The sequence below is a fragment of the Dermacentor variabilis genome, chromosome 8, assembly GCF_050947875.1.
Source record: "Dermacentor variabilis isolate Ectoservices chromosome 8, ASM5094787v1, whole genome shotgun sequence".
Classification (NCBI taxonomy): domain Eukaryota; kingdom Metazoa; phylum Arthropoda; class Arachnida; order Ixodida; family Ixodidae; genus Dermacentor; species Dermacentor variabilis.
The window spans coordinates 33,300,850-33,324,294 of record NC_134575.1 but is presented as its reverse complement, the minus strand read 5'-3'; the positions used below and the strand labels follow the sequence as shown (position 1 = coordinate 33,324,294).

The 23,445-nt window shown below is 45.5% G+C and overlaps 3 protein-coding genes across 8 annotated transcripts in view; 2 read left to right on the top strand and 1 right to left on the bottom strand.

The window, feature by feature from the left end:
* Window positions 1-9,530, top strand: part of LOC142589954 (ATP-sensitive inward rectifier potassium channel 12-like) — a 164,622-nt gene extending 155,092 nt beyond the window's left edge. For all 4 annotated transcript variants that reach the window (XM_075701690.1, XM_075701691.1, XM_075701689.1 and 1 more), the window contains 3 exons: window positions 837-1,184; window positions 2,095-2,345; window positions 3,733-9,530. In XM_075701690.1, coding sequence (XP_075557805.1) covers window positions 837-1,184; window positions 2,095-2,345; window position 3,733 — 600 coding nt within the window. In that variant the 3' untranslated portion in view covers window positions 3,734-9,530. The remainder of the gene's footprint in view (window positions 1-836; window positions 1,185-2,094; window positions 2,346-3,732) is intronic.
* Window positions 9,531-13,718: 4,188 nt separating this feature from the next.
* Window positions 13,719-19,782, bottom strand: ATPsynD (ATP synthase, subunit D). Its single transcript, XM_075701687.1, has 5 exons — window positions 19,608-19,782; window positions 19,310-19,406; window positions 18,083-18,154; window positions 15,959-16,021; window positions 13,719-14,011 (listed from the first exon to the last, which is right to left on the bottom strand). Exons 1-5 carry the CDS (start codon window positions 19,727-19,729, stop codon window positions 13,841-13,843), a joined length of 525 nt encoding a protein of 174 aa, XP_075557802.1. The 5' UTR covers window positions 19,730-19,782; the 3' UTR covers window positions 13,719-13,840.
* Window positions 19,783-20,552: 770 nt separating this feature from the next.
* Window positions 20,553-23,445, top strand: part of inc (BTB/POZ domain-containing protein inc) — a 36,894-nt gene continuing 34,001 nt past the window's right edge. For all 3 annotated transcript variants that reach the window (XR_012830008.1, XM_075701686.1, XM_075701685.1), the window contains exon 1: window positions 20,553-20,806. Coding sequence is in view for 2 of the 3 variants with exons in the window: in XM_075701686.1 (XP_075557801.1) it covers window positions 20,585-20,806 (222 nt within the window). In the remaining variant the exon portion in view is untranslated. The remainder of the gene's footprint in view (window positions 20,807-23,445) is intronic.

Genomic DNA, 23,445 nt, shown 5'->3' with positions numbered 1-23,445 from the left:
ACTGCCTAAAAGTCCAGATAATCGGCAATCCGAGGTCTTAGATTCACCAGAAATTAAAGGGGCCATATGACGCTAACTTTTTTACCGTGAATTAGGCATTGCATGTTGAGCTGCACGTCACTGCAAGTTCGAAAAATTTGAGCATATTTGGTGCGGTTAAAAAGTATCGCATTCTGTTGTATTGTTGCTGAATCAAGTGAGCACTAGTCTGACAACTGATGGGTGACAAAATGAAATCTGCTCTCCATGGTGAATGTGCATGGTGCACGCATATGGTTTCATTTTAGCATGTGTGTTTCAAGGAAGCTTACTGTATTTACATAATGATCACACTTTTCCCATGAAGAATTGACGCAAAGTTGGGGAGTGCGATAACTATGAGGGGGAGAATATCCTGGCAAAATAAGAAATGAGAAAATGAAGGGGCCGTAAATTAGGGTTCTCGCACCAGCCACTCAAACTCAAGTAAGTACTTCAAAATAGCGCTTACCTTTGTAATAAGAGTGCAGATTCTCCACAAGTAAGAACTGCAAAGGCCCTTTATTTGCAAACACTAGCTCAGTGTAGAGTCACTAAACAAATAAGTAATGAGACTCTGGCCCAACCTATTCTGAATCACTTTCAACACTGATGTCGGATCAAGCAGACGACTGTCTCTGCAGCAATTTTTTATGGTGCGGTGATTACTTGGCGGGGAGGGGGAATTCCAATTTATGATGGCCAATTTGGGGGTGCAGCCATCATGCACGTGTAAGCATTAGGCGAGTAAATGCAGTATATATATTCCTGAGATAATGTGCACATTGTGACATAAGTGCACCCTTCTGTCTGTCCAGGTGACTGCAGAGGGTGAGGTGATTCCCTACTACCACACACAGCTGGACGTACGCTTTGATGCGGGCACAGACAGCATCCTCTTTATCTGGCCTGCCACCATCGTGCATGAAATCAACGAGACCAGCCCCTTCTACAACATGTCTGCGGAGGATGTGCTGCGTGAGAAGTTTGAGATCGTGGTCATCCTTGAGGGAACCATCGAGTCCACGGGGCAGTCTATCCAGGCCAGGTCTTCTTACCTGCCGTCCGAGCTCCTATGGGGACACCGCTTTGAGCAGCTGGTGCGCTTCCAGAAGGATTCGTCCGAGTACCTCGTAGACTACAGCAAGTTCAACAACACCTACGAGGTGGGTGCATGGATAACTCTGTGCTTTTTTTTCTTTTTGTGTCACCTGTGACGAAACTTTACTTCGACTAAATTGGCTCTAAGTGGGTCAACACTGATTTGAAACTCGGTATCATCATCATCAGCTTGGCTACGCCCACTACAGGGCAAAGGCCTCTCCCATACTTCTCCAACTACCCTGGTCACGTGCTAATTGTGCCCACGTCGTCCCTGCAAACTTCTTAATCTCATCTGCCCACTTAACTTTCTGCTGCCCCCTGCTATGCTTCCCTTCTCTTGCAATCCATGGTCCAAAAACTCGGTATAATGAACACAAATATAATGATGGTATTTGTATGTTGAACGTGACTTCATTATAAAAAAAAGGGACAGTGTAGTACTATTGAAGGCAGTCATGGTGAATCTTCAGGGCTGGTGATGGTGCAAATTTTATGTTAATGGCCTTTAAATACCAGATAATGTAGGCACCTGGTAGTTAGCACATATGTTGGAAATCCCAGACAATCTGCTCCAAGATTTTCAGCGTGCCACAGAAGCCACCTTATATTGGAAGTTGTGCTCAGATTTGTGCTAGTTCTCAACGTTACGCCATTTCCAGCGAGTCAGCGAGTAGCAGTGGTACGTTTTCTTCTGGTTTCGTATCAAAAACATGCATCTTTGCAAGCTTTTCCTGATGCATTGTTGCATATTTGAAGTATAAAATTTTGCATCATTTAACATTCATGCTTTTCTGCATGGCTGTGTTTAGAAAACTTATTCAAGGGGTTCCTGAGCGACCCACGGACCAGTGAAGAGGCTTGTGATGACTTAAATGTTCAAGACATTCTTAACCCAGAGAAATGGGTTGAGCGCCGGAAGGTAGCGGTATAGTACTAAAGTTGCGATCCTGTAACAATTCTCTCTGTTTGCAGGTGGAGACGCCTCTGTGTAGCGCACGGGACTTCTACGAGTACCAGCGGATGCTGCGCAATGCACCGCGAATGGTTACGCTGGGCACGCCTCTCCAGCCAATGACCATCGACGACCGCAACCAGTCCGGTCTGACACAGCAACAGCAGCAACAGCAGCAGCAACAACACCCTGCTTTCAAGAGGGTCACACCAGAAAAGTTCCTCAACACCGCCGGGCACCTCATACCTTTGCAACTGCCCAAGGAGCTTTGGTGAGCATTGCAATGTGATTGCGGGAGTGACTAGTTATGGGAGGCTGCACTAATGGTTTCTGTAGGCACATCGTCATAATGTGAAGCCTTGGCTATAAGGAGTACTGCACTTTTAAAAGATTTACACGTCTTAAACAGGGCCCACAACACCTTTTCTTAAAGTCTGAAAACACACTAGAGGCAGTGCAATTCATTTCGACGAATGTATTTCCGCGGAAGCTTTTGGAAAAAAGCTAATTATAATTGAATAATGCAGAGTGTAATGTTTACTTCCCCATTCCTCTTAGTTCAACAGCATTTTTTTTCAGCTGGGGCTGTGGTTATAGCAGTGCCCTGCCAAATTGGTCTTCTCTTACTTTTTCTTTTTTCCACGGTGCACCTATTATATCTGACATCAGTTGGCATCCAACAAAGGTACCCGAGAGCAACATGTGACAAGATGGGCAGGATGCACTAACTGCCACTTTGTCCTCTGCTAGAGCATTGAAGGGGTGTACATGAGTGAGCACACTTTTGCTTGGGACTAGTAACTCATAGTCGTGAAGTATCACCCATGGTTGGCAACTATGGGCTGTCACGTGGTCAATGACATCATAAACAGTGGCAGACAAGAGAAAGCGATCTTTTATGTGACGTGAGCTTCTTGCTGCATTAAGTGAAACAATGTTTGACTCGCATGATCGTGGCAGCATTGTGCGTAGATTGTGAAAATTTTTTTACCGTGTCCCAAAAGTGTTGCAGTACCCCTGCAAGGCTCACCAGAAATTTTTTGAGGAGCTTAAAACTTCAAAAGTGTACTTTTTGCCGCAAAACAATAGGTATCATTTTGTTTGCTCTTCGGTGTTGTGCCTGCAGTACTTTCACCTCAGTGCTGTTTGTTACCTCCTAGCCATGTGGGAAATGGCCGTAGACAATCTGCTGGTCAAGAATGTGTTGACTGACGTCATTGCTGACAGTTTTTCACCTACATTAGCGATGCCACAAGCCAATGCCCTCTGTGCTGCTTTCACCATAGCCCCCTAAACATTGCATCTCGAAACTCAACAAAGAGAGTTCATTGAATTCGAACATCTGTCGGTGCAAATAATAATGCGTGTCACAGAGGAAGTAGGAGAGACAGACGCGACTTTATGATGTACTGGAGATGTTAGCCTGGCTGATCACCTGGCATGATACTTCAGTTGTTGGGTGACAATTACAGTATGGTACAGCAACAACATGAACACACAAACAGCACACACACCCAGTGGGGGATGTAGGAGTGATAAGAGTAGAAATGTTGTGTCATTATCAATAAGTCTGGAAGTTGCTTATCTTTTGCAACCTTTTCTCAGGCTGGGTGCATGCTTTCTAGATGACCACTTGTTTTTCTTACGCTCTGTTCTAGATATACCTTCCGTAGGCTCCGTGCCGGAGTCTTCCCAGTGATGACCAACTCTGAGGAGTACATCTTGCTGCAAGATGCAACATGACAAGACATGTACATCACCAGTGGTGGCCTCTAATTCGGCAGTTGAGTGGAGCAGCTGTGATGGTCCCGCACCGACGCTGACACTCGCAGCCGAACGATGCGAACAAGTCGTCCCTCCGAAAGTGCCTTGACAAGCTGCTGCAAGCCCTTCACTGGCTTGACATTGCCGACAGGCTCTGGCATACAGCAGCCATGATCGTGTTTCGTTTTCCTTTTTATTCTTGTGTTCCCCAGTGAGGACTGAACAAGACTCTGTCACTTTCTTGACAGCAGAGACACTCTCCCGCTCTGTTTGCTTGGTGTGTATTAGGACTGCGTTGAATCGGTGCTTGGGAAAACGTGCATTTGTTTAGACGCTAAAATGGACTCTTCTTTGACGGCCGGTCATGGCCCGCTGTTGGGCCACTGTCAGTGACTGGGCACTTGACCGGATGTCAGACTCTCCGACCAAGAAGCAGTGTCTGGTGAAAAACGCACATGGCGCATGGCGTGCTGCTGCCCACGTCACTGCATTGCGGCATGGAGATCGTGGCGGAGAGAGATGTCACGACGGAGACATTGTGACGAGATGTCTCGAGGGGCATGTCATTCAGCACGAGAGGAACAGCTTTCGATGAAAAGCAATGGAAATGCAACCCACAGACTTCCTTCCAACAGCTGACACATACGCTGTTGTCCGGACTGTTGTTGTGTTTGCGAACGATAATGCCTTTCTGTGGTGCGTTGCACATGACCGCAATCCCTCGGCGGACTTGCGCGGTGATGCTGTCGCGTCTGTGAACTGGGGTAGGTTCGTTTTAGTTGAGTCGCGTAGGAAATTGTGGCTAGATTTTTAATTTTTCTTCTGTTTTAACGAGTTCCAAATGTTTTCTTTTTTTCCTCTACTTAACTGCGCAAAGAGGAGACCTAGGCAGAGGGCCTGGGAAGAATCTACAGCAGTGAGTCAAGTAGTTAGACTCCGCTATTTTAGCTGGGTGCAGGCTGCCTCAGAAGAGGATAACATTTAATTAAGGCTACCATCGCTCAAATAGAGGGTAGAAAGATGCTGGACTCGCACCAGACCTGACCCTCAAGTTGCACCAGGGCAAGCCACTAAAATGTGCCACTCCAGTGCGCTGAGAGACCCTTGCTAATTTAAGCACACAGCTCTAGCGTGTAGCCCAAATTTGCCGTGAGTACCATGAAAAAGACTAAGGAAGACACAACCGTCTGGCCTTCTAAATGTAGACTGAACTTATCTCGCCATTGCTGTGTTCTATACAATGGATGCAATTAACTGTGCCTGTACTCCTTCCTGCTCTTGAGCGTGTTCCTTCAGCATCGGCCAAGAAATTCTTGCCCCTTTCTTTATTATATAAGCATTGTTCATGTGAATACACAACCCAATTTGGGTGCATTTTACGAGTAGCTTTTTATTTCTTGATTATTGCTTTTTTTTTTCTTTCTTTGCTTTCTATATGCATGCCTGAGACAATCACTGTGGGCTGCTGCAGTGGGCAAGAGGCGAGTGACAACAAGGGCACAAGTCTTTTGGACAATTTTTTTATAGCGTTCAATCAAGGATGATAAATGCATTTAATCATGCAATTCCTGCAGGTCAACATGAACCTTGATATGCGTCTTCAGTTCTGTTTAACTGACATGCTGAACTACAAAATTCCCCATCGCAACAAAGCCTGTTAAGGCATTCCTTGACATCCTTGCCACTGAAGGCAAGGTTTTGCTATGCCTGAAAATGGGGCATCTTGTATTACATAAAACATTTACAAATATATTCGGCACACTTCATCATGCCTGGATGGACTCTATAAAAAGAAAAGCATGCACGGCACAGGTCCACCAATGCTACGAAGCTAAATCTAAGCTCGGGCAAGATGCCAGCGTCGCCAAGCAGTTCTGAACGAGCCTGCATCTCTGCAACACTGTTATTAGCAACATCACTTTGGCAAAAAGCTCCACTCTCTCACAATAGCGACGCGCTTCACTGCTCAAGGCACTAGAAAATTGCAACAAGTGACAAGCACCCAAGCATTCGTGGGCCTTGCGAACTACACAAGTGCAGGCCAGCCTCACCAGATTGTCGCTCCACGACAAAGGCTCGCAACGCCACTTACTTTGGCGGTACGTCACGGCAAGGCGGTGCATTGGGTCCTCCGTACCAGTTACGCATATCCCCCAAGTATTGGTCCACTGCTGCCACTCTTTTCGCTGAAGGTGCCACCTGTTGCAATGCTAGTTCCCTCCATGTGAGAGTGGAGGTACGTGTAATGATATTGGAAAAGACAAATAGTTTGACAGCATTGCCTCGGTTTTCTGAAAACCTTCCTCTTCAAACGTTCCTGAAAACGTTCCCGTCTGGGGTAGTTGGGCTATCTAACACTAGGCAGTGGCTGTTCGTACTATGCAGTGGCACTACCCCAGTGATACTACCACTGGACAGTGTTGATGGGCAGTACAACAGCTGATGTTGCATGTCTAACACACATCTACTGTTGTGAACACGTGAAACATAATATAGGGGAGTTCATATACCAACAGCAAAAACTGCAAAAGCGCAGATGAAGTAAAGTAACACCGTGGTTATCTAAAAGTAACACCCTGTTTTTTTAACCTTAAGGTAGACTGTTGCTTCACTTCGCAAGTTAATGCAGCTAGGATCGATAGCCGCCAATATATCATATCTGTTTGAAAAAGGCTTCCTGTCTTCACGTTTTCCCTGGTTAATTTTTGTCTGCGCGTGATAGTATCGCCAACGAAACGGAGAGGCTGTAAAAACTTTCGCACAGCTCCTTCTTTGCCTAGTTTGTTAATCTGGGCAACATTTTATGCAGAATAAAACATGCTCCAAAAACACATGGAATTAATGGAATAGACATATTTTATTATGTTCAAATGTTTTCTTATAGCTCAAGTCAAAATGACAGTCCAAGAAATTTCAATGTGTTCTTTGTACTACTTGCTGAACGTCGTTATATAATGAAGTCGTATTTTACATGAAACTGATTTCGTTATATCCGTATTTTTTATATGCATATATTCGTTGCAGGTTAACATTGGTACGAAAAAAATTGTTTGCTTCATTATATTCTATCGTTCATCATATGCGAGTTTGTTATATTGAGGTTCGACTATCTTCATGCATATCTGCATTTACGGTAACCCGTGATAGAAAGATGTGAAGTTGCCTGTGATGGAACTCTTGGGTGAGGCAATAATTTTAAGGTTTTCTATGGTTTTCTATGCCACCTAAAGTGTTTATTGCGACAGTGTGCTGCATTAAGAGAAAGAAAAGAGAGTGAAAATATAGTCCATTATGTGCCTCCAATGTTGGGCTGAGGAAGTGTTTGCATTGTAAGCAATACTTTTGACTTTTGGGACATATCAGTTTGGAACATTGGGCATGTCTCAGTGTGGATAGGTTTAGAACGCTCTTCAAATCTTTACAAAGTTTTGTCACCAAGCATAATCATTGTGCCTTAAAAATCGTTTGAAATTGCATAAGAATTATTGAATGTGGTATTTTTTTAGGTAACATGTAAACCTGTAGCTGATTTAGTCATTGAAATGTATGCGTAGAAAAGAAAAAAATTGTGCACTGCGATCAATGTCTTAGTTTGTTATAAAGCATTACGCTCTACTGTCCAAACTACTGAATTTGAGGCAAGCTGTAAATTGCTTCGTTAAATTCAACACATTGCTAAGGCTGAAATATTTGACTGTACCAGGACAGTTGCTAAACATTGATTACAGGGAAATTTCAAAAAAATTTAGTTTTGGGTGCAGCGTGATATTGCTGCACGGCACCTTTGCTGTTTGGGAACAAGCTATGTGTTTACACGAGTGCTACGCTGCTCTGTAAAAAAAAATTGACCGAAATGTAGTTTTTGTACACACGGAATGAATGGGCATGTGAATTGTGACAGGCTGTGCTCTGGCAGCACGGAAGGTAGGGCCAAGAAAAATCCAATGTAATCCCAATGTTGGCCTCACATTGGACGACAATAATCACACATTGGCCCTACTTGTACTGCTACTTTAGACATTTATCTATTTACGTGCACGTAGATTAATCTGACGTGTTGCAGATAACACTATAGACTATATATAAATTCAGTGTGCCACTCCTTGGCATGGATTCTGTGATGCGGAAGTTTGAAACTTGGATGTCTCAAGAGAGCCTTGCACATAGTTCATCTAGTACTCGTTCGAGAAACACATATACAATGCATGTGTCGACTGTTTGTCCACACTTTTGTCTGGTTGCTAAAGGTCAGCGACTGTGTTGTCCATTTCTTGCTCATTTATGCGTCGCCTGTGTTGTCAGCAAGAGCTATATTCAAAGAAGTGTCAAAGCTGTCAATTTCTGAATGTTGAGCAGTGACAATCTATGACAAAGTATAACATGCTTTTGATGTGTTGGTCGGTGTCTGGCATAAAATAGAGCAAGAAAGGCCACTGATGACAAATACAGGACAAAGGCTAATAACAATATTGCCTTCTTCTCAATTTCTTTAGGCCAGCTACGACCATATTTACACCAAGCTTCACAAACTATTCTCACTGTTGGGGCACATAGGCTTGAAAGTGGGTTAAGAGAATGTTAAACATGCAGATGTAATTTCTCTCTTCAATAACCTCGCACCTCGCACGGTTAATTAAGACCATGTGATACGGTCTTAATAAACCTTGTCCATTTAATCATGCATTCCATTGGGCGAACAGGAGCAGTTTGGTGATGCCGAGAGCAGTCTAAAGCAGTTCAAGCTGCTCCCACATGAAAAGCAGTGTGCTAAGGAAGTAGCATGACACAAATGCATTGCATCCTTTTATTTTGGTTGTGTTTCCTTAGTTTGGGTTCAGTGTGCAGCAGCAATGGCAGCTCAGAAGGGAAGTTCGCGTGATAATCGCCGCGGATATGACTTCACGGAATGCTGGGGAATGTGAACGATCTGGTCGTGTGATACATGTTAGCCCCTCGCACCGGCTATCAGAGCGCATGGAACGTTTCAGTGGGGGAGAAAGCAGTTGCACGCTTGCTGCGCTACTGCAGTGCTTCTATCTGCCTCTCCGCTCCCGTTCTGGCCATGGAATGCACATAGTGTAAAGCAGTTGGGAGCATTCCACATTGCAGCGAGACCACGCCATGCGATGTCATTCCGTCAAATGCATCTCATAGTTATTGAATTGTGTATGACAGTTGTTTTCCAAAGGCAGCTTTCGGGGAACCAGAGGAAAAGTGCCGCGACCACTTGGGTCACAGGTGCACTTGGTTATGTTAAACGCGGAACCGTGTTGCAGGTGGACGTATCTGGGGCAGTCATTTGCGGCAAGAGAGCAAGTTGTTCTTGCAGCCTTTGTAAGAGACATTCCCCAGGAGCAACGAACAGAGAGCTAGATACAAGCATAAACGTCGAGCGTAGTCGGTTGATTTCCCATGTCATTCCGTTATGGAAAAACAGTATTGAAGGCATGAGTCAAATATATATATATATATATACATAAGTTTATTAGTTTTTTTTTACAACGAACTGCTGCAACAGCTTGGAAAGCTAGACAAGCGTCATTTCTGTAGTCTTATTATTACTTTTTAACTGATGTTTAAAAAATACCAGTTGCCAAAGTTGTTTCGTTGTTGCAATGTTTTTAGAAGTTTGTCCCATTCCGTTTTTTTTTTTCTATGTACATAGAGATAATAAAATACGCCTTTCATTATACTCCGGTTTGTCATCGTGGTTTCCTAATGTACGCACTGAAATTTCACAGCATCGTTGCTTGATGGCTTTTGTGCGAGTGTGGCCGTTGCACGATGAGGTGAAGCTGGTGTTCCGAACGACAGCGAATAAACAGCTAGATGGGCAACCACCACTCGATTTGACCGTGCATCACCACAGCCAACAGCTAAGGACAAACGCAACTGCTCACACTCGCACATGAGTTAGCAGAAATGTATATCAACATTTGATCTTTATCGCTGGTTGACCTCATTTAGAATAGGGAAAAAAAAAGAAACGTAAGAATCGTGCTAATAATGCGACATTGTTGGGCACCATATGCGAAACAAACCAAATGTAGAACAAAAATCTGTTTCGCATACAGCACACAGCAATGTTGTGTTAGTTGCACAATACCTGCTTTTCCTCCTCCTTCCCCGATTTACAGGCGAAATCAACTTGTGTGATCAGATTTTGTGGTGCATTTCAATATAAATTATGCACATACGTGAACCAAAGATCATCTGGCGGCACACAGTGCCTGCATTTGTTCCATCTACTGCGCTATGCGGTCAAAATACAGTGCCAACTCGCCCAAATCATCACCTTGTTGAAACAAGGATTCACACACAAGCTCTGAAGCGATTAGTACTACTGGTTTATATTAAGAGTACTGACGCAAGGTTTATATTTCTCAGCTTTCATGAGAAACCTATGTAGACGAGGCTGAGTACCCTGGACAGACAGCTATGGTCATTACAGCCCTTACTGGGCCTTCGCATGATGACATCACTGCCACTACGGTCCGCAGCACAATACCTGAGGACAGTGGAGAGGCCGCCTCCACGCAAGCCTGAGTAATAATCGGTGATTCTAAGGCAGCAGTGCGCAATTTGCTAAAAGGTTTCCTTTCTCATCCAGCAGTTCACATCCTTAAACACACCCCTCCCGACTGGCACTGGACAATGCACATTTGATCTGGGCCCCAGATCACTCCAGTCTCGCTGGCAACAAAGCCACTCGCAGCGCCAGCCGAGAATTCGTACACCTGGCTCGCACGCCATTTTTGGCGGGGAGCGGCAATCGGTCCTAGAGTCGGTGCCTCGCGGTCGCGTCAGACAACTTGCACGAGCCGCAGGCCAGGGACCGCATGATCCCTTACCTCGACATCCTCCATTACTATCGCAAGGCGCGCTTGAAAAACCCACCCCCCTCACTGCTCACTCAACAAAGAATAGTCTGCCACATGCTGCTTACTGCAAACCAACACCTTCCCTAACCCTAAGCTCCACCATCGAATCTACTCCAAAATTTACTCCCCGCTCTGCATGCTCTGTAACCATCCCACCAACCTACACGACATTATCTGTGCCTGCCCTGAGGCGGTATGCACTCACAAACATGGCACCCACCTTACACTCGCCATTACTGGTGCTGACCAGTGGGAGACTATGCTGCTCAGCAGCGACCCGGAGGATCAGCTCTGGGTCACCTGGATGGCTGCGGATGCCAAAGACTACATGAACTGGCCACCGTCTAAGGGAATGGGCTTGAAGGGCTGCCTCCTGCCCCTCTGGCCACCTTTGACCCCATCAAGCACTCAATAAAAGTTGTTTCTCTCTCATCTTTTTTTATGCAACAGCTTTCTTTGCCCACCTCCTCGCACTTTGATGTGTCAGGTGTAAACTGGCCCTGATCCTGGAGAATGAAATCAAATTTGGTGACTTGGTAGGACAACCCTGACACTAGTGGCGCAATACCGGGTGGTTTTTTCGATCATGCAGAACCCCATTCCTTTTTTTTTCTTTAATCTACAAGTAATAGCTTGTGTCACTATTGGACACAAGCTGCCTACATCTTGTTGGGCTGTTATGAGCAGAACTGCAACTTTTTTTCTTTTCTGGCATTTTGCGTAACAGTAGTACAGCTGCAAAATCAAGTGGGGTTGGGCGCGTTACCCACAACAGCCACGGGCATAGGACGCCTACACTGGGGCCCTTCATTGTATGCACTTTCTCTTCACCGATTTACATTGTTACCAGAAGAGGAGAGAACTTAAAAAAACTGGGAAAAATATGGAGCGAGAATAACAGTAAATGGCAGCTATTTGTTCCATTTTACAGTATTTACAAGAGCAACTATTAGTGCAATGAACTTGGGGACCCGCGCATGGCACGTTACGAGTTCACGCCAACTACGGTGAACGAGATAGGCCACTGTGGCGTGTTGGACAGAGATTACGGGAACCTGCAAGGCCTCCTCGCCTTTGTTCACAGGTCAGTGTGAAGGCAAAGTGAACGCAGAGCTTGCACCCCAGCCTCCTGCAACCTCTACTGCCGATATCTGGCGTGAACGGATCTTGCGTCTCCCATTCTGGCAGGAGAGGAACCTCACTGTACGAAGCAATTGGGTTCCACGAGCTCTTTGTCCAGAATTTCTTTTCCTCACGACCGGACGCGATGCGGCGCATCCGACTCCAGTGTAAACTACCGACACAACGGCTAGCGGAACATTATGCGCAGCAAGGAATTGCACCGTTTTGTGCGGTATGGCTGGAGCAAACATTCGCAGTACCACGCGGAGCAATCGCCTTTTGTGAAGAACGCTTTCGAACGAAGACTGCAGTCAAAGTCGTCGATTATGGAGGCGGCCGTCCCTGGTGATGGAGAAATTTGGACAATTTCTTTTTCTCCTCCCTTATTTAATCCCGCCTTTTGCTGCTTATCGTGGCCCTTGTTTAGATTATTTCGGCTTAGCACTAGTTTATAGGTAAGCTGCAGCGTGTGGTATCAGCCAAACATCTTTAGCGCATGCTTAGAAGGACGGAGTTTTAAAACACGAATCAAGATGGCCCCGCTGATGGAAAGATCGTCTCTCGTATTGTCTAAAACAAGCACTGTTTTCCTCATTAACCAGGATTTATATTTTTAATTCTTCTAAACAAATCGCAAAAAATGACCTTTGGCACCTTCATAGCACGGCAAAATATAGGATGCCCTATAGCACGACCTTCTATTAGTGTGTGGAGCTCCTCGGCCTTTTGTAAATTTTGAAATGCAACTTTTTTTTTCTCAATCATAAGTGTGTTCTGCAGCTTACTATGCGCAGCTAAATGTTTGATAGTTACGAACATAAAAGTGGTATTATGGTCTTCAGAGATTTGGCGGCGCACGCTGCAGTCCGTTCTCGTGAGGCCATAGTAGTGCTGCAAGAAGTTGTACCCGCGGCCAAATGAGGGCACCAAATTGCTGCTAGCTAACACTAGAATTTGCAGCAGCCACAAATGCAACAACTTATTACAGTAGCGTTTTATTGACGGAATGGGTTCGAAAAAGTCAAAATGCAGATGGTTAACGAAAGTTGCAGACTCCTGCGAAATCCGCCCCATTGTCCTGCTTTCCCAGCCGGCAAGGTGGGCTGTAGGCATCGCTTTCACTTCTCAGTGTTACTGGCGTCGGGACTCCATTTTTTCTTCTTTTTGCTCGGATAAAAAAATTCTGCTTACAAAATTTCTATGTGCATTTGGAAGTAACTGCTACAGGTATACACACTACCGAAGACAAGCGTATTGCGGTGCCATAAAAAAAGCGGTCATTAAAAAAAAATTTTTTAGCCCCTTTAAGAGGGCAAGCGCAGTATTCTGCGCTGATGCAGCATAGCACAGCAGCTGAATGGTAGAATCTTTGACGCTAACGCGGGAGGGAGCATAGTTTGAATTGTCGAGAGGCACAGCAACTGCATTTTTTAACCAAATTCTTGCAAAGCGCTCTGGCATTCTGGCGGCCAACATTGACGGTGGCAGCAGCAACCGGCAATGATGGCAGAGATTAAAATGATAAGTAAGCCCATAACAGCTTACTCCCACTCCGCCAACATGCATGGGCAGCTTAACCAGTGGACATATAATCGCACTTCACTCAGCTCGGGTCAGTACCATGTGACTTTTTCTAGTTCCTTCTTGGTGGCATGACAACAATGGGTGAAAAAAATAAAGTGGTGTTGGATCCATTACCTAGAACAGCCTAGCAGAAGATGCCTGCGGTTCATTCTACACACGCCGCATGTTGTTGGGCATGTTTCCACTGTTCTCTGTGATTTGACCGACTTATCCTCTGAATAACCCTGATGTCTATGCTTGTGCAGTTTTGGAATGTGCATCCTGGCTAACAATAACCACACGCAGACTGCTGCTAACATAAACCTTTTTACTTCAATCTTTTCGAAATGCTCAGCTTATAAGTTGCCAAGCTGACGAGGCCACACTAAATGAAGCGCACAGCTGTCATAGTGCCAGATGCATAGTGGACTGCCTCCTAGTGGTCTTCGCCTTTGTCTGCATAGTCCAAACTGTCATCAAAGTCGGTGCTGCCGTCGTGGGGCCAGTACGTCGGGTTGTCAACGTCGATCTTCTGGTCGGGGAAGTAATCCACAAAGTCCTCCATGGTCATGTGCAATGCTGGAATCATGGCCTCAAACCTTGCCAACTGCATAGAAGGGGCAGTCAGGGGTACGGGTAGCTTTAGAATACACTCGAAGCCATTACCATCAAGCCTCATTATCACAGCTGCATCCGACACACAGTAACATCCTATGCTCGTTATAGGCATGCATTTGTTGCATGCTAATAATGGCAAGAAACATACCAGATTTACTTCACTACATCTGATAATTCATTATATCAAGGTTTGACTGTTATATCAAAGTTTGACTACAAAATTGCCTGCACAGTCAAACACCGTGATAGCAAAATCGCATCTGACATGAAAATACCTTTGTTACATCGAATATTTGTTATAAGCATGTATTCCTTTACACTCTGACATCACCGAGAGACATTTTAGAGTTACTTCATTATATCTGATAATATTTTTATACCCATGCTCGTTATATCAAGGTTTTATCATACACGTTGCCAAGTTTGACACCCCAACTGTGCACATCAAGACAGTCACAACAAAATTGCCACCAAGACGTGTTCTCGGACACCCACAAGTGATAGAAGTGAATGGCAACGAGAGGTTAGCGCATGTGCGATAGTTTGATCAGCTTAGTTAGATAAGCTCCACGGTGCAAGATGTATATAGACTTCAGGTGTGGATATGTCGCAACAAATGCTGTCGCGAGCGGGCCCAGGTAATGTCCCTTCATGCTGCCCTTAAGCTGCGGTATATTCTAGAAGGTATGGATCTTTCAGTCAAAATTTATGATGGAGCACCGATAAATGCACTAGAGTTGCATAACTTTATTTAAAGGTGCTGGAGATTTCACTGAGAGAAAGTTAAGGTGGCAGGAGGATGCTCTGCGCATTGTCTCGTGATTCTTTATAATTGAATACTGAGGTTGTGTGTAGTTGTTCGTATCACCTCTTATAATGAAAACTTATCACTGAATGACCAGCTCAAAGCTCGTAAAATAGTTTGTTACTGGCCATAAGCATTGCATAAAAGGAAGAATGATTCTTTCGCCATTGCTAACATCGCACCAAACACTGCAGTGCATTAGCTGAAGTGGTCATCTGTGCCAACCGCCGGCAAACTCAAGCAAATTGCAGCCACTGTGGTTAAGTAGATAGCTCACTTCAACCGCAGCTTAAGGTCCAAGGCTTTTTTCTTTTTTTTTCCACAACTGGACAGCAATGGTGAAAACAAGTCATGCACGCATGTGTGTGTGTAGGCCGTAGCTGAACGAAGTAGCTCAGTTGCCATGTTTTCCGACATGCTTAGGAAATGGGGCCTCCGAAGTTCCATAGACGATACCGAAAATGACATGCTCTGGGCTGTCGACAGTGATAAAGGAGGCCTCCAACAGTGACAATAAGTGACGTACCAAGTTAATTTCAAATAGCTGTGCTGCCGATAATCTACGGGCAGTTAGATCTGCTCCACTTCAATTGAGGGCTCTTGCTTTTCACCGGAAGTGGAGCTGGCTTCATCGTAGGTTGGACAAAGGCCCTCAAGCAGAAAGACAAGAGGTCTGGAACATCACCTTAAAGGCCTTCAACCGTCCCCGTGACGAAGTCTGCTCCACTTCAATCTAGCGCTCTTGCCTTTTCACTTCAAGTGGAGCAGGCTTTGTTGTAAAGTGTACAAAGGCCTTCAAGGAGAAAGGCGGGTGGTGTGGACCATCACCAGAAGGCCCTTGTCCACCCCATAACAGACTTCAATCGAGGGCCTTGTCAACCCATGAAATTGTAGCTTCTCTTTATTTTTCTCAAGTGGGAACAAATTACCATTCATTTTCTCTTATGAAAACTGCAGAACTAGGAAGGCAAAGAAAAATGTTTTACTGCAAGACTTGGGCCAACAGATGTGATACTACTGCTATAAAACCTGAGCAGGAACGAAGCAGTGGTGAGCTTGAATATTTCTTTCACAGTCAAACGCAGGTCACCGTACAATTTGTTGTGAAGAAAAAAAAAATATACTGCATACCTCTTTCTTGTACCCAGCAATGCGGTCGTTTGATTCGGAGATGAAATTTTCCACCTCTTTTTTCTGCAGACAAAAAAGAAACCCTTGCGATTAAACAAGGCAATAAAAGCAAACGGCACAAACAAACAGTCTTTCATAATTACTTTGTTTGGCGCAAACAATGGACACAAGAGAGATGACAGGGAAAGGCACTACTCTCAACTGACATTTTATTACGTCACTCCTTTATAGAGAGCAGAATCTAGAAGAACATGCGCAGCGAGCATCACGTGCAGATACCACCAACATCCGATCACCTTCTAGATTCTGCTCTCTATAAAGGAGTGATGCAATAAAGTGACGTCAGTTGAGAGTAGCGCCTTGTCCTGGTCATCTCTCTCGTGTCCGTTGTTTTGCGCTAAACAAAGTAATTATGTATTTGCACCAACTAGCCCGCCAATGCATTGTGCTGAAAGAGTCATTCAATAATCCCGCACTGACTAGTCCTGCAGCCAAACAAATAAAACTAGCACACAAAGAAGCCAAGGAAAACATAGGGGGGGTTAACCCTTTACATATCAGAAAAAAAAAAAAAAGTCAGGCAAGCAATCATGGACACAAGAAGAGAGAAACAGACAGCAGAAACACCAGCACTTGTGTCGACCATTTCTCTTCTTGTTTTTTTTTTTTTTTTAATGTGAATCCCTGCCAACAAGTTCAACTTTTTTGTTGTTCTAACCCATTCCATGCAATTTTTTTTTTTTTTGAGAACCGCCAAGATTTCCCTAACTTATTTTTAATGAGTGATTCTTTCCAAACAGCTTTCATTGTTGCAATATCAGCAGATCATTTCTTCTTTTCTGCTGTCTTTTACAATCAATTATTTTCTCTCGTTTCTTTAGTTGCAGACAGGCAAGGTAACAGAAACCATCTACAGAACAACATTTCTTGAAATAGAAGTGTTCTTTGCTTCTATTTACTCCAGGCAATGCTTTATTGCTGGCACAGCATGTAAACGAAATTGCGGAGGCGCCAGTGGCGAAGCATATTTGTTGCACCGCACCCATGCGACAGAGGTTGCCAGAGGCTCAAAAGTCTTTCTTGCAATCGTTGGTACTAAGGTGAAGCTCCACACATGACTGGCTAAAGCTTCCCAGTTCTAATTGTTTGCTAGACATGATGAAAAGTCCAAAGACACCATAATTGCAGCATTAAGAAGGCAGCCATTGTCACTGCAGTCGCCTCACCCTGCACCACCGTATCTAGAACTCGGGGGTGCCAGACATATGCTTCACTTCTCCCAATTGCGCCCACAAGAAATTAGTCTTCCAGGAATGCGGTGCCATTTAGTAGCACAGCATTCCGACTCAAATGGTGACGCCATTCACCCGTGGCGGTTGGCAGGCAAACGAAAATCCTTCGCACTTCAAATCCTTCTACGAAAGCGCTGTCTCTTTCACCCGCCATGTCTCAACTGCCAAAACGGACATTGCTCTCGATCCTAGCATAACGTTTTGCACTGATTGCGATTCCGACTGCAGGATGGCCAGAAGTGGGCTTATGGGTAGGCGCACGAGCACGAAAGGACATGCATAACGCCACGTCTCAGCACCAGGTGCTTGCTTCGTCAGAGGGCACAGGAATGCAGTTCGGCACATGGTGGCAGATTCCGTAATACCTTATCCCCCCCTGCACATTCCGGCTGCCCAGTTTCAACCGACCGCTGAAACTGGTTTTCGGCACAGTGGTCACGTGATTTTTGGAGAGCTGGTTCTAAGCGAAGGGACGCGACTGCTCTGTTTACTGTTCTGGAATGGGACAAGCCATGAGGTAGCGTTTCCTTACGCACACGAAGGCTGGACATTTAGCGCACGTGCCATGGTGACAGTGCAAGGCTAATGTCCAAAAAACCAGGAAGCAGTTAACCTTCTGGCATTAGGCAAGTTTCTTGGCCTTTTTGCTGGCACTACTTTTTGATAATCTGTATACATCACATTTTCAAGATAAACCTTACTAGGAAGTTGGCGCTCATCCCTGTCCGAGGTCATCCCGTTTGTTCGTCACAACATTACGGAATACTACTAGCTGGCCCAATCTATCATCTTTTAAAACCAGAAAAATGAGAAGAAAGGATGTAGCACTCACCGCACTCTGTTCCTGAGCATCAATATCGGGTGTCACGTGCTCCTTAGGGAAGGGCACACTGAAGGCCTTGTACTGAAAAGAAACAAAAGGAGAAGAAAAATGGAGCAATGACAATGAGAAACTTCAGTGTTGGAACCTGCGGCAGGCATTATATGATGCACACACAGTGTCGCCCCTTTCAGGAGAAACACCCCATCAGCAGTGAAGCCAGTTAAAGTTTAAAATTATTAAATGTTGGGGTTTTACATGCCAAAAACAACGATCTGATCATCAGGCATGACATAATGGGACACTGCAGATTAATTTTGACAACATGGGCTTCTTGGATTTGCACCTAATGCACTAGGGTGTAAAACTGGGCCAGTTGGTTCAAGTTCATTGTGACGGCAGCATGAAAGGAACTGCGAAGCAGGTGAATAAAAAACAAAACACGCAAGACAAATGCTGAACTGCCAACTGACAGTTTATTGCAATCTGCAAGGAACAAATACAGAAAGCAGCCCGTCCGCATGCCCACTCTCACACTACTGGTTTAGGTTAAATCTTTTAGCAATGTTGATTTCGCATTATCAACCTGCTTGGATGTGAAATCTCTAAAGATTTGGCCTGAGCCAGTAGAGTGAGGGCACGCAAGCAGACGGGCTTACTTTCTGTATTTATTCCTTGCAGCAGACACCAACAGACTGATCAAGCTGTGTTGAATGAAGGGTACTTCGCTTCCAAAGCCTTCCTATTCATCTTGAACTATGTCCATCTTTTTTTTTTTTTTTTTATTGCAAAATCCTTGCATCCTCGCAGAATATTGCAGGGCCGGATGACCCTGAAAAGTATAACTGTCACCGGCCTGACACTAACACGAAGCTGCCAAGTAAACCCGCCGCTCACCTCCTGGTTAGCTCACACATTTAGGCGACTGCCTCGGGAAGGCCTTGGTCCCGGGTTCGATTCCCAAGACTGGGACGAACCTTTTCAACTGTGAAGCTCTTTCCGAGGAGCCCGATGGGTCTCCTTTGCAGCTTCGTGCTACACCCGGGCAAATGACAATCTTTTCCTTTCATGAAACTACCTTCAACTTGAAGATTTCAGTAGAACTGTTATTCGTTGTAACCGACCCTTCAGCAGCCTAGACTACGTTTACACTTATCCCTCGGTGCCCACTACGTATTGCGTCGCACTGGCCTATTCCACTTCTGCCAGTGAATTTCACGCACGTTGACGCATACTCACCGACTTTTCGAACTGTTCAACAAGGGCCGGGTTCCCCAATTTGGCCCGGTACATGGCGAAGTCGATTGGAGGCGGGTTCTCCGGCATGCTGAGCACCCTGAAAAAGAAAATCTGGTCAGAGATACCACAGCGCGCAAATTCATCGTCCCGCTGTATAGCCTTGCAGCAACCAGTCGGCACACCCAAGAGAAAAATAGAGAAACGACGACGCAAAACTTTTTGACCCCCACGAGCCGGCGAGGAGGCCGGGGGCGACTCGAGATCGGAAGAAAGAGCTCCTAGCCATGGGCGCACCGACCTGCGAAGGTAGCCATCAGACTTCGCCTTGAGGGCCTGGAAGAACTGCTTTTGGTTGGGAGGCACACGTTCGGCGAAGGCGGCCCAGTCCACAGCAGACTTGGAGATCCTTCGAGCAGCCATGTTCACGCAAGGTGACCGATCGACCGACGACGGCTAGACCGGGCTCGGCTCGATGTAGTCTGCGACGTATCCGAGCCGCAGCGTCTGAGATGCCAGAAAACGCTACTTTTAGTATTTGGTCATAATCTCCGTGGTTACAGTTTATGCGCTGGTTTATGGCATGGAATACGGTAATGGCTACGTTAACTTGCCCAATAAGTAAATGTCGTTGTCCCTTGATTGAACTGTTACGGCGATTTTGAAGACTGGAACCGAAACTTGTTGAGAGGGACTAAGGCGGTGGAAAAAACACTTGTTAAAAGCAATGCCACATCGTTAAATAAACAAAGTTACCGTCTTTACGCAACCTGTAGTTTTGACGAACCTATTGGTGCTTTAATGTAATGGAGTACCATCTATCACGAGTATGCTTGAGGTGTTTCTACGGCGTAAGGGCGTACTTCGAAGAGATCCGCGAACTTTACAACCTGTCAGTCACCAAACAAATGACACTGAACTTCCTGTTTTCTTATCAAAATCGCTAGAAATAATCATAAGAGAGAAAATGAAACGAAAGGATCAACAAAAACAAAACAGAAACAACACTTTTGACGACAATAATAGTGACACTTCTTTGCGGACTCTCGGTGTATTTATTAACATTACCTTTTTTTATCCCATTAATTTATCTTCTGAAATTACGTCGAAAACTCTATACTCACTGCCCGTAACTTTGATACCACATTGCGCGTTACATACGAACAACAAAAAAAAAGGCAAAGAAAAAAAAAAACAGTCAAAACAGCGCTGTCGACGTCGGCGACGCCTGGCGTCACCGTCTTTAATCTCGCTCGCATCGGGGGTTCGTCTCTCAAGATGGCGGGTAGGGGCATGAACTCCGCGTCCGACAACGGCGATGTCTCGTCGGCGACGGAAAACGCCAAGACCAGCGCGGCCAAGCAGTCCAAAAACACGCAGTGGGTCAAACTCAACGTGGGCGGCACCTGCTTCCTGACGACGCGTACGACTCTGTGTCGCGATCCCAAGTCGTTCCTCTACCGTCTCTGCCAAGAGGATCCCGAACTCGACTCTGACAAGGTGCGTACTCTCTGGCTTCGCGTTTTCTTGTCGCCGCTTTTTCCCGTTTATTTTCCGACACGCGTTTCACAGTTCTCGATTTTCCGATTCCGTAACTCGCTCAACACTTATGTTGGTTGCCCGGTCTTTCTAGGTTCCGCTGTTTAATGCGAAGAAAAAAAAAAAACCGTCGTAGTTTCGACTATCGTTGGCCTGTGGCGTTTCCGATTTTCTGTTTGCTCGCCGGTTTTTCTCTGAACGCTAAGCCGTAGTAAAAATGCTCGTCTGCGGCCGTGAAATCGTCCCCCACTTGACGGTGACGCCTGCAGGCTCGCATTGAACGATTTCTTTTTCATTTTTTTTTTTTTCTGCGGGATGTTACGGAGTTTTGCGTCTTGTGGCCAACCGGTCACACAGCGCCAATCGAAGCGACGTGCCTTAAAAAGCCCAGCGACGACGACTCGATGAGCCATGCCTGCGGTCGGTTGTGTGTATCCTGTGTTTGAGCGTTCCGTTCGCGTTGTTCCGTCTCACTTTCTTTTTTTTCTCCCATCGCCCGTCAAAGCGAGTATGTCGGAAACAAAACTTCCTTTTTGCTGTAGTCGTGCTAGGACGCGTTTTGTGCACCGTATCTCGTCGAGCTTCCAGTAATGTGAAAGCGAGCACTCAATGTTTTTTTTCAAGGGCCGATGTAGTGACTATAAGCTCACTTTACCTCCTAACGAAAGCTTACTGTGAGGCTAAACTTCTCGGTGAAAAAAAAAAAAAATGCTGGTTACGTACTAACATGAATCACACGAACATGAATCGGTGTTCCCAGATACTCTTCCAAAAGGTTTCGCGTGCGCCAAAGGACCTTCGCTGCGTAAAATTAGAGCTTTCCTTTTTTTCTTTTTTGCATGTCATGGCACGCTCTCTCGCAAATGTAGTTGTACGGATGCACGTGTATAGAACGCGGTATCAAGCAAACGGGATTTGCGATGCCTGTTGCTGTGTTTTATTTTATTTGCGGTGCGGTGGCTTCCAGGCAACAAGAACGCGACGGTGGCCTTCAGAAGAAAACGAAAAAAAGAAAAAAAAAAAAAGACGTCATCCAAAGGTTCTCGGAAAATCGGTGAACGCTCAACATCGCGCCTACTGTGTCGCATTTGATGGACACTGTCACAGCTAGAGATCGCAATGGGATTGGCTCGAAAAAAAAAGACAAGCGATGATAAATATGTTCCCGATGAAAAAAAAAAAAAAGGAAAAGCTGTTGATGCATAGTTAAGGGCGCTGTAAGTTTTCGGGTTACAAAGAACAGCGAGTTAAAATTGTTTTTCTAACCTACGCGAACTCGCCGATTACGTCAGACAGACGATGTGATACGCAATACGTTGAGATGTCCGAGTAAAATTACTCCAAAAAGAAAGACAAAATTGAAAAAGGAAAAAGACATTGTCATACATTCGGTGACGGATCTGATAGGGTCTCGTCTAGTCACACGAGCGGCTTGACAGGCCGGAACGTTGACGGCAAATCTTCGCTCTTCATGTTCACGTGATCAGGGTTGAAAAAGGCTTTGTAATATATATATATATATATCGAACAATTCATGTACGTTTTGGTTTGAAATTTACGCGTAATCTGTCACCAAAGGTTGTGAAGGCCACAACTGGGGCCGTACGATCGTAACTGTCGCTGGGACCAAGTGGTGGGCATTCCTGACTAGCACGTACTTTATAGATCCAACGCCGAGTGAAAAATTATGCAGATCCCACGCACTGTGGGAATCGATGTAAGCGAAGCTTTCCGTGCCAGTTGCTTTGATCGATGACAATTAGCGGCGATGTTGACGGCGAGAGCTTAATTTCTTAAACGCTTAGTCTAACACGAGAGTGGTGAGTTGATGTTGAACGGTACCTTTCGTGCGCCACTGCTGTTTCTCTGCGTAGTACACAGAACACAAAGGGTGTTCACGTGTTTGCTTGAGACGTTGTTCAGCGCCGTATTTCATAACCTCTAAGAGGGTTGAGCATTGCCATTGCGATTGCCTTACATGGCCCATCGCATCGTGGCAGAAGTATTGAACTTGCATTGGATTACGAGGCTAGTACGTGCCAAAACCACAGTCGGATTATGAGGCACGTCGTAGTGGCGGACTCCGGATTAATTTTGACACCCGTGATGCTCTTTAACGTGTCCCAAAATCTAAGTGCGCGTGCGTTTTCTATTTCGCCCCCGTCGAAATGCGGCTGCCGCGGTTGGGATCAGATCCGCAACCTCTAGCAAATGCCATCGCCGCAAAGCTACCGCGGCGGTCGCGGAACTGTTGATTTGGCGGTCGACCGCTTCCGTAGTGTCGCCTGGACCTTGCGGTGCGCTTTAATTAACGCGGCTCTGCTTTTCTGCACGGCCTGCGTAATTTGTGCGCTTGACATATTTGTCTGGTGCTTATTTTTCAGAAATGGCAGGAACGTACTGGTACCGTACGTTGAACTCAAGCTTATCCCGTTTCCCCGCAACCACTGTCCTATAGTAGTAGGGTTTCCTTGCCTTCTCACTTAACCCTCCCCCCCCCCCCCCCTTGTATGGGAACTCCTTCTTCTCCTCCCTCTTCTCTACAGTTCTATCTACATCTCCTATTGACTTGCACGCTAGTAGAAAGGGACGCGCTAACG

Coding starts and splice junctions, on each gene's coding strand:
- ATPsynD (XM_075701687.1), bottom strand. CDS start 19,729: ATGGCTGCTCGAAGGATCTCCAAGTCTGCTGTGGACTGGGCCGCCTTC. Junction 19,407..19,607: donor TCTGATGGCTACCTTCGCAG/GTCGGTGCGCCC, acceptor TTTCTTTTTCAG/GGTGCTCAGCATGCCGGAGA. Junction 14,012..15,958: donor TTGCTGGGTACAAGAAAGAG/GTATGCAGTATA, acceptor CCTTCTATGCAG/TTGGCAAGGTTTGAGGCCAT.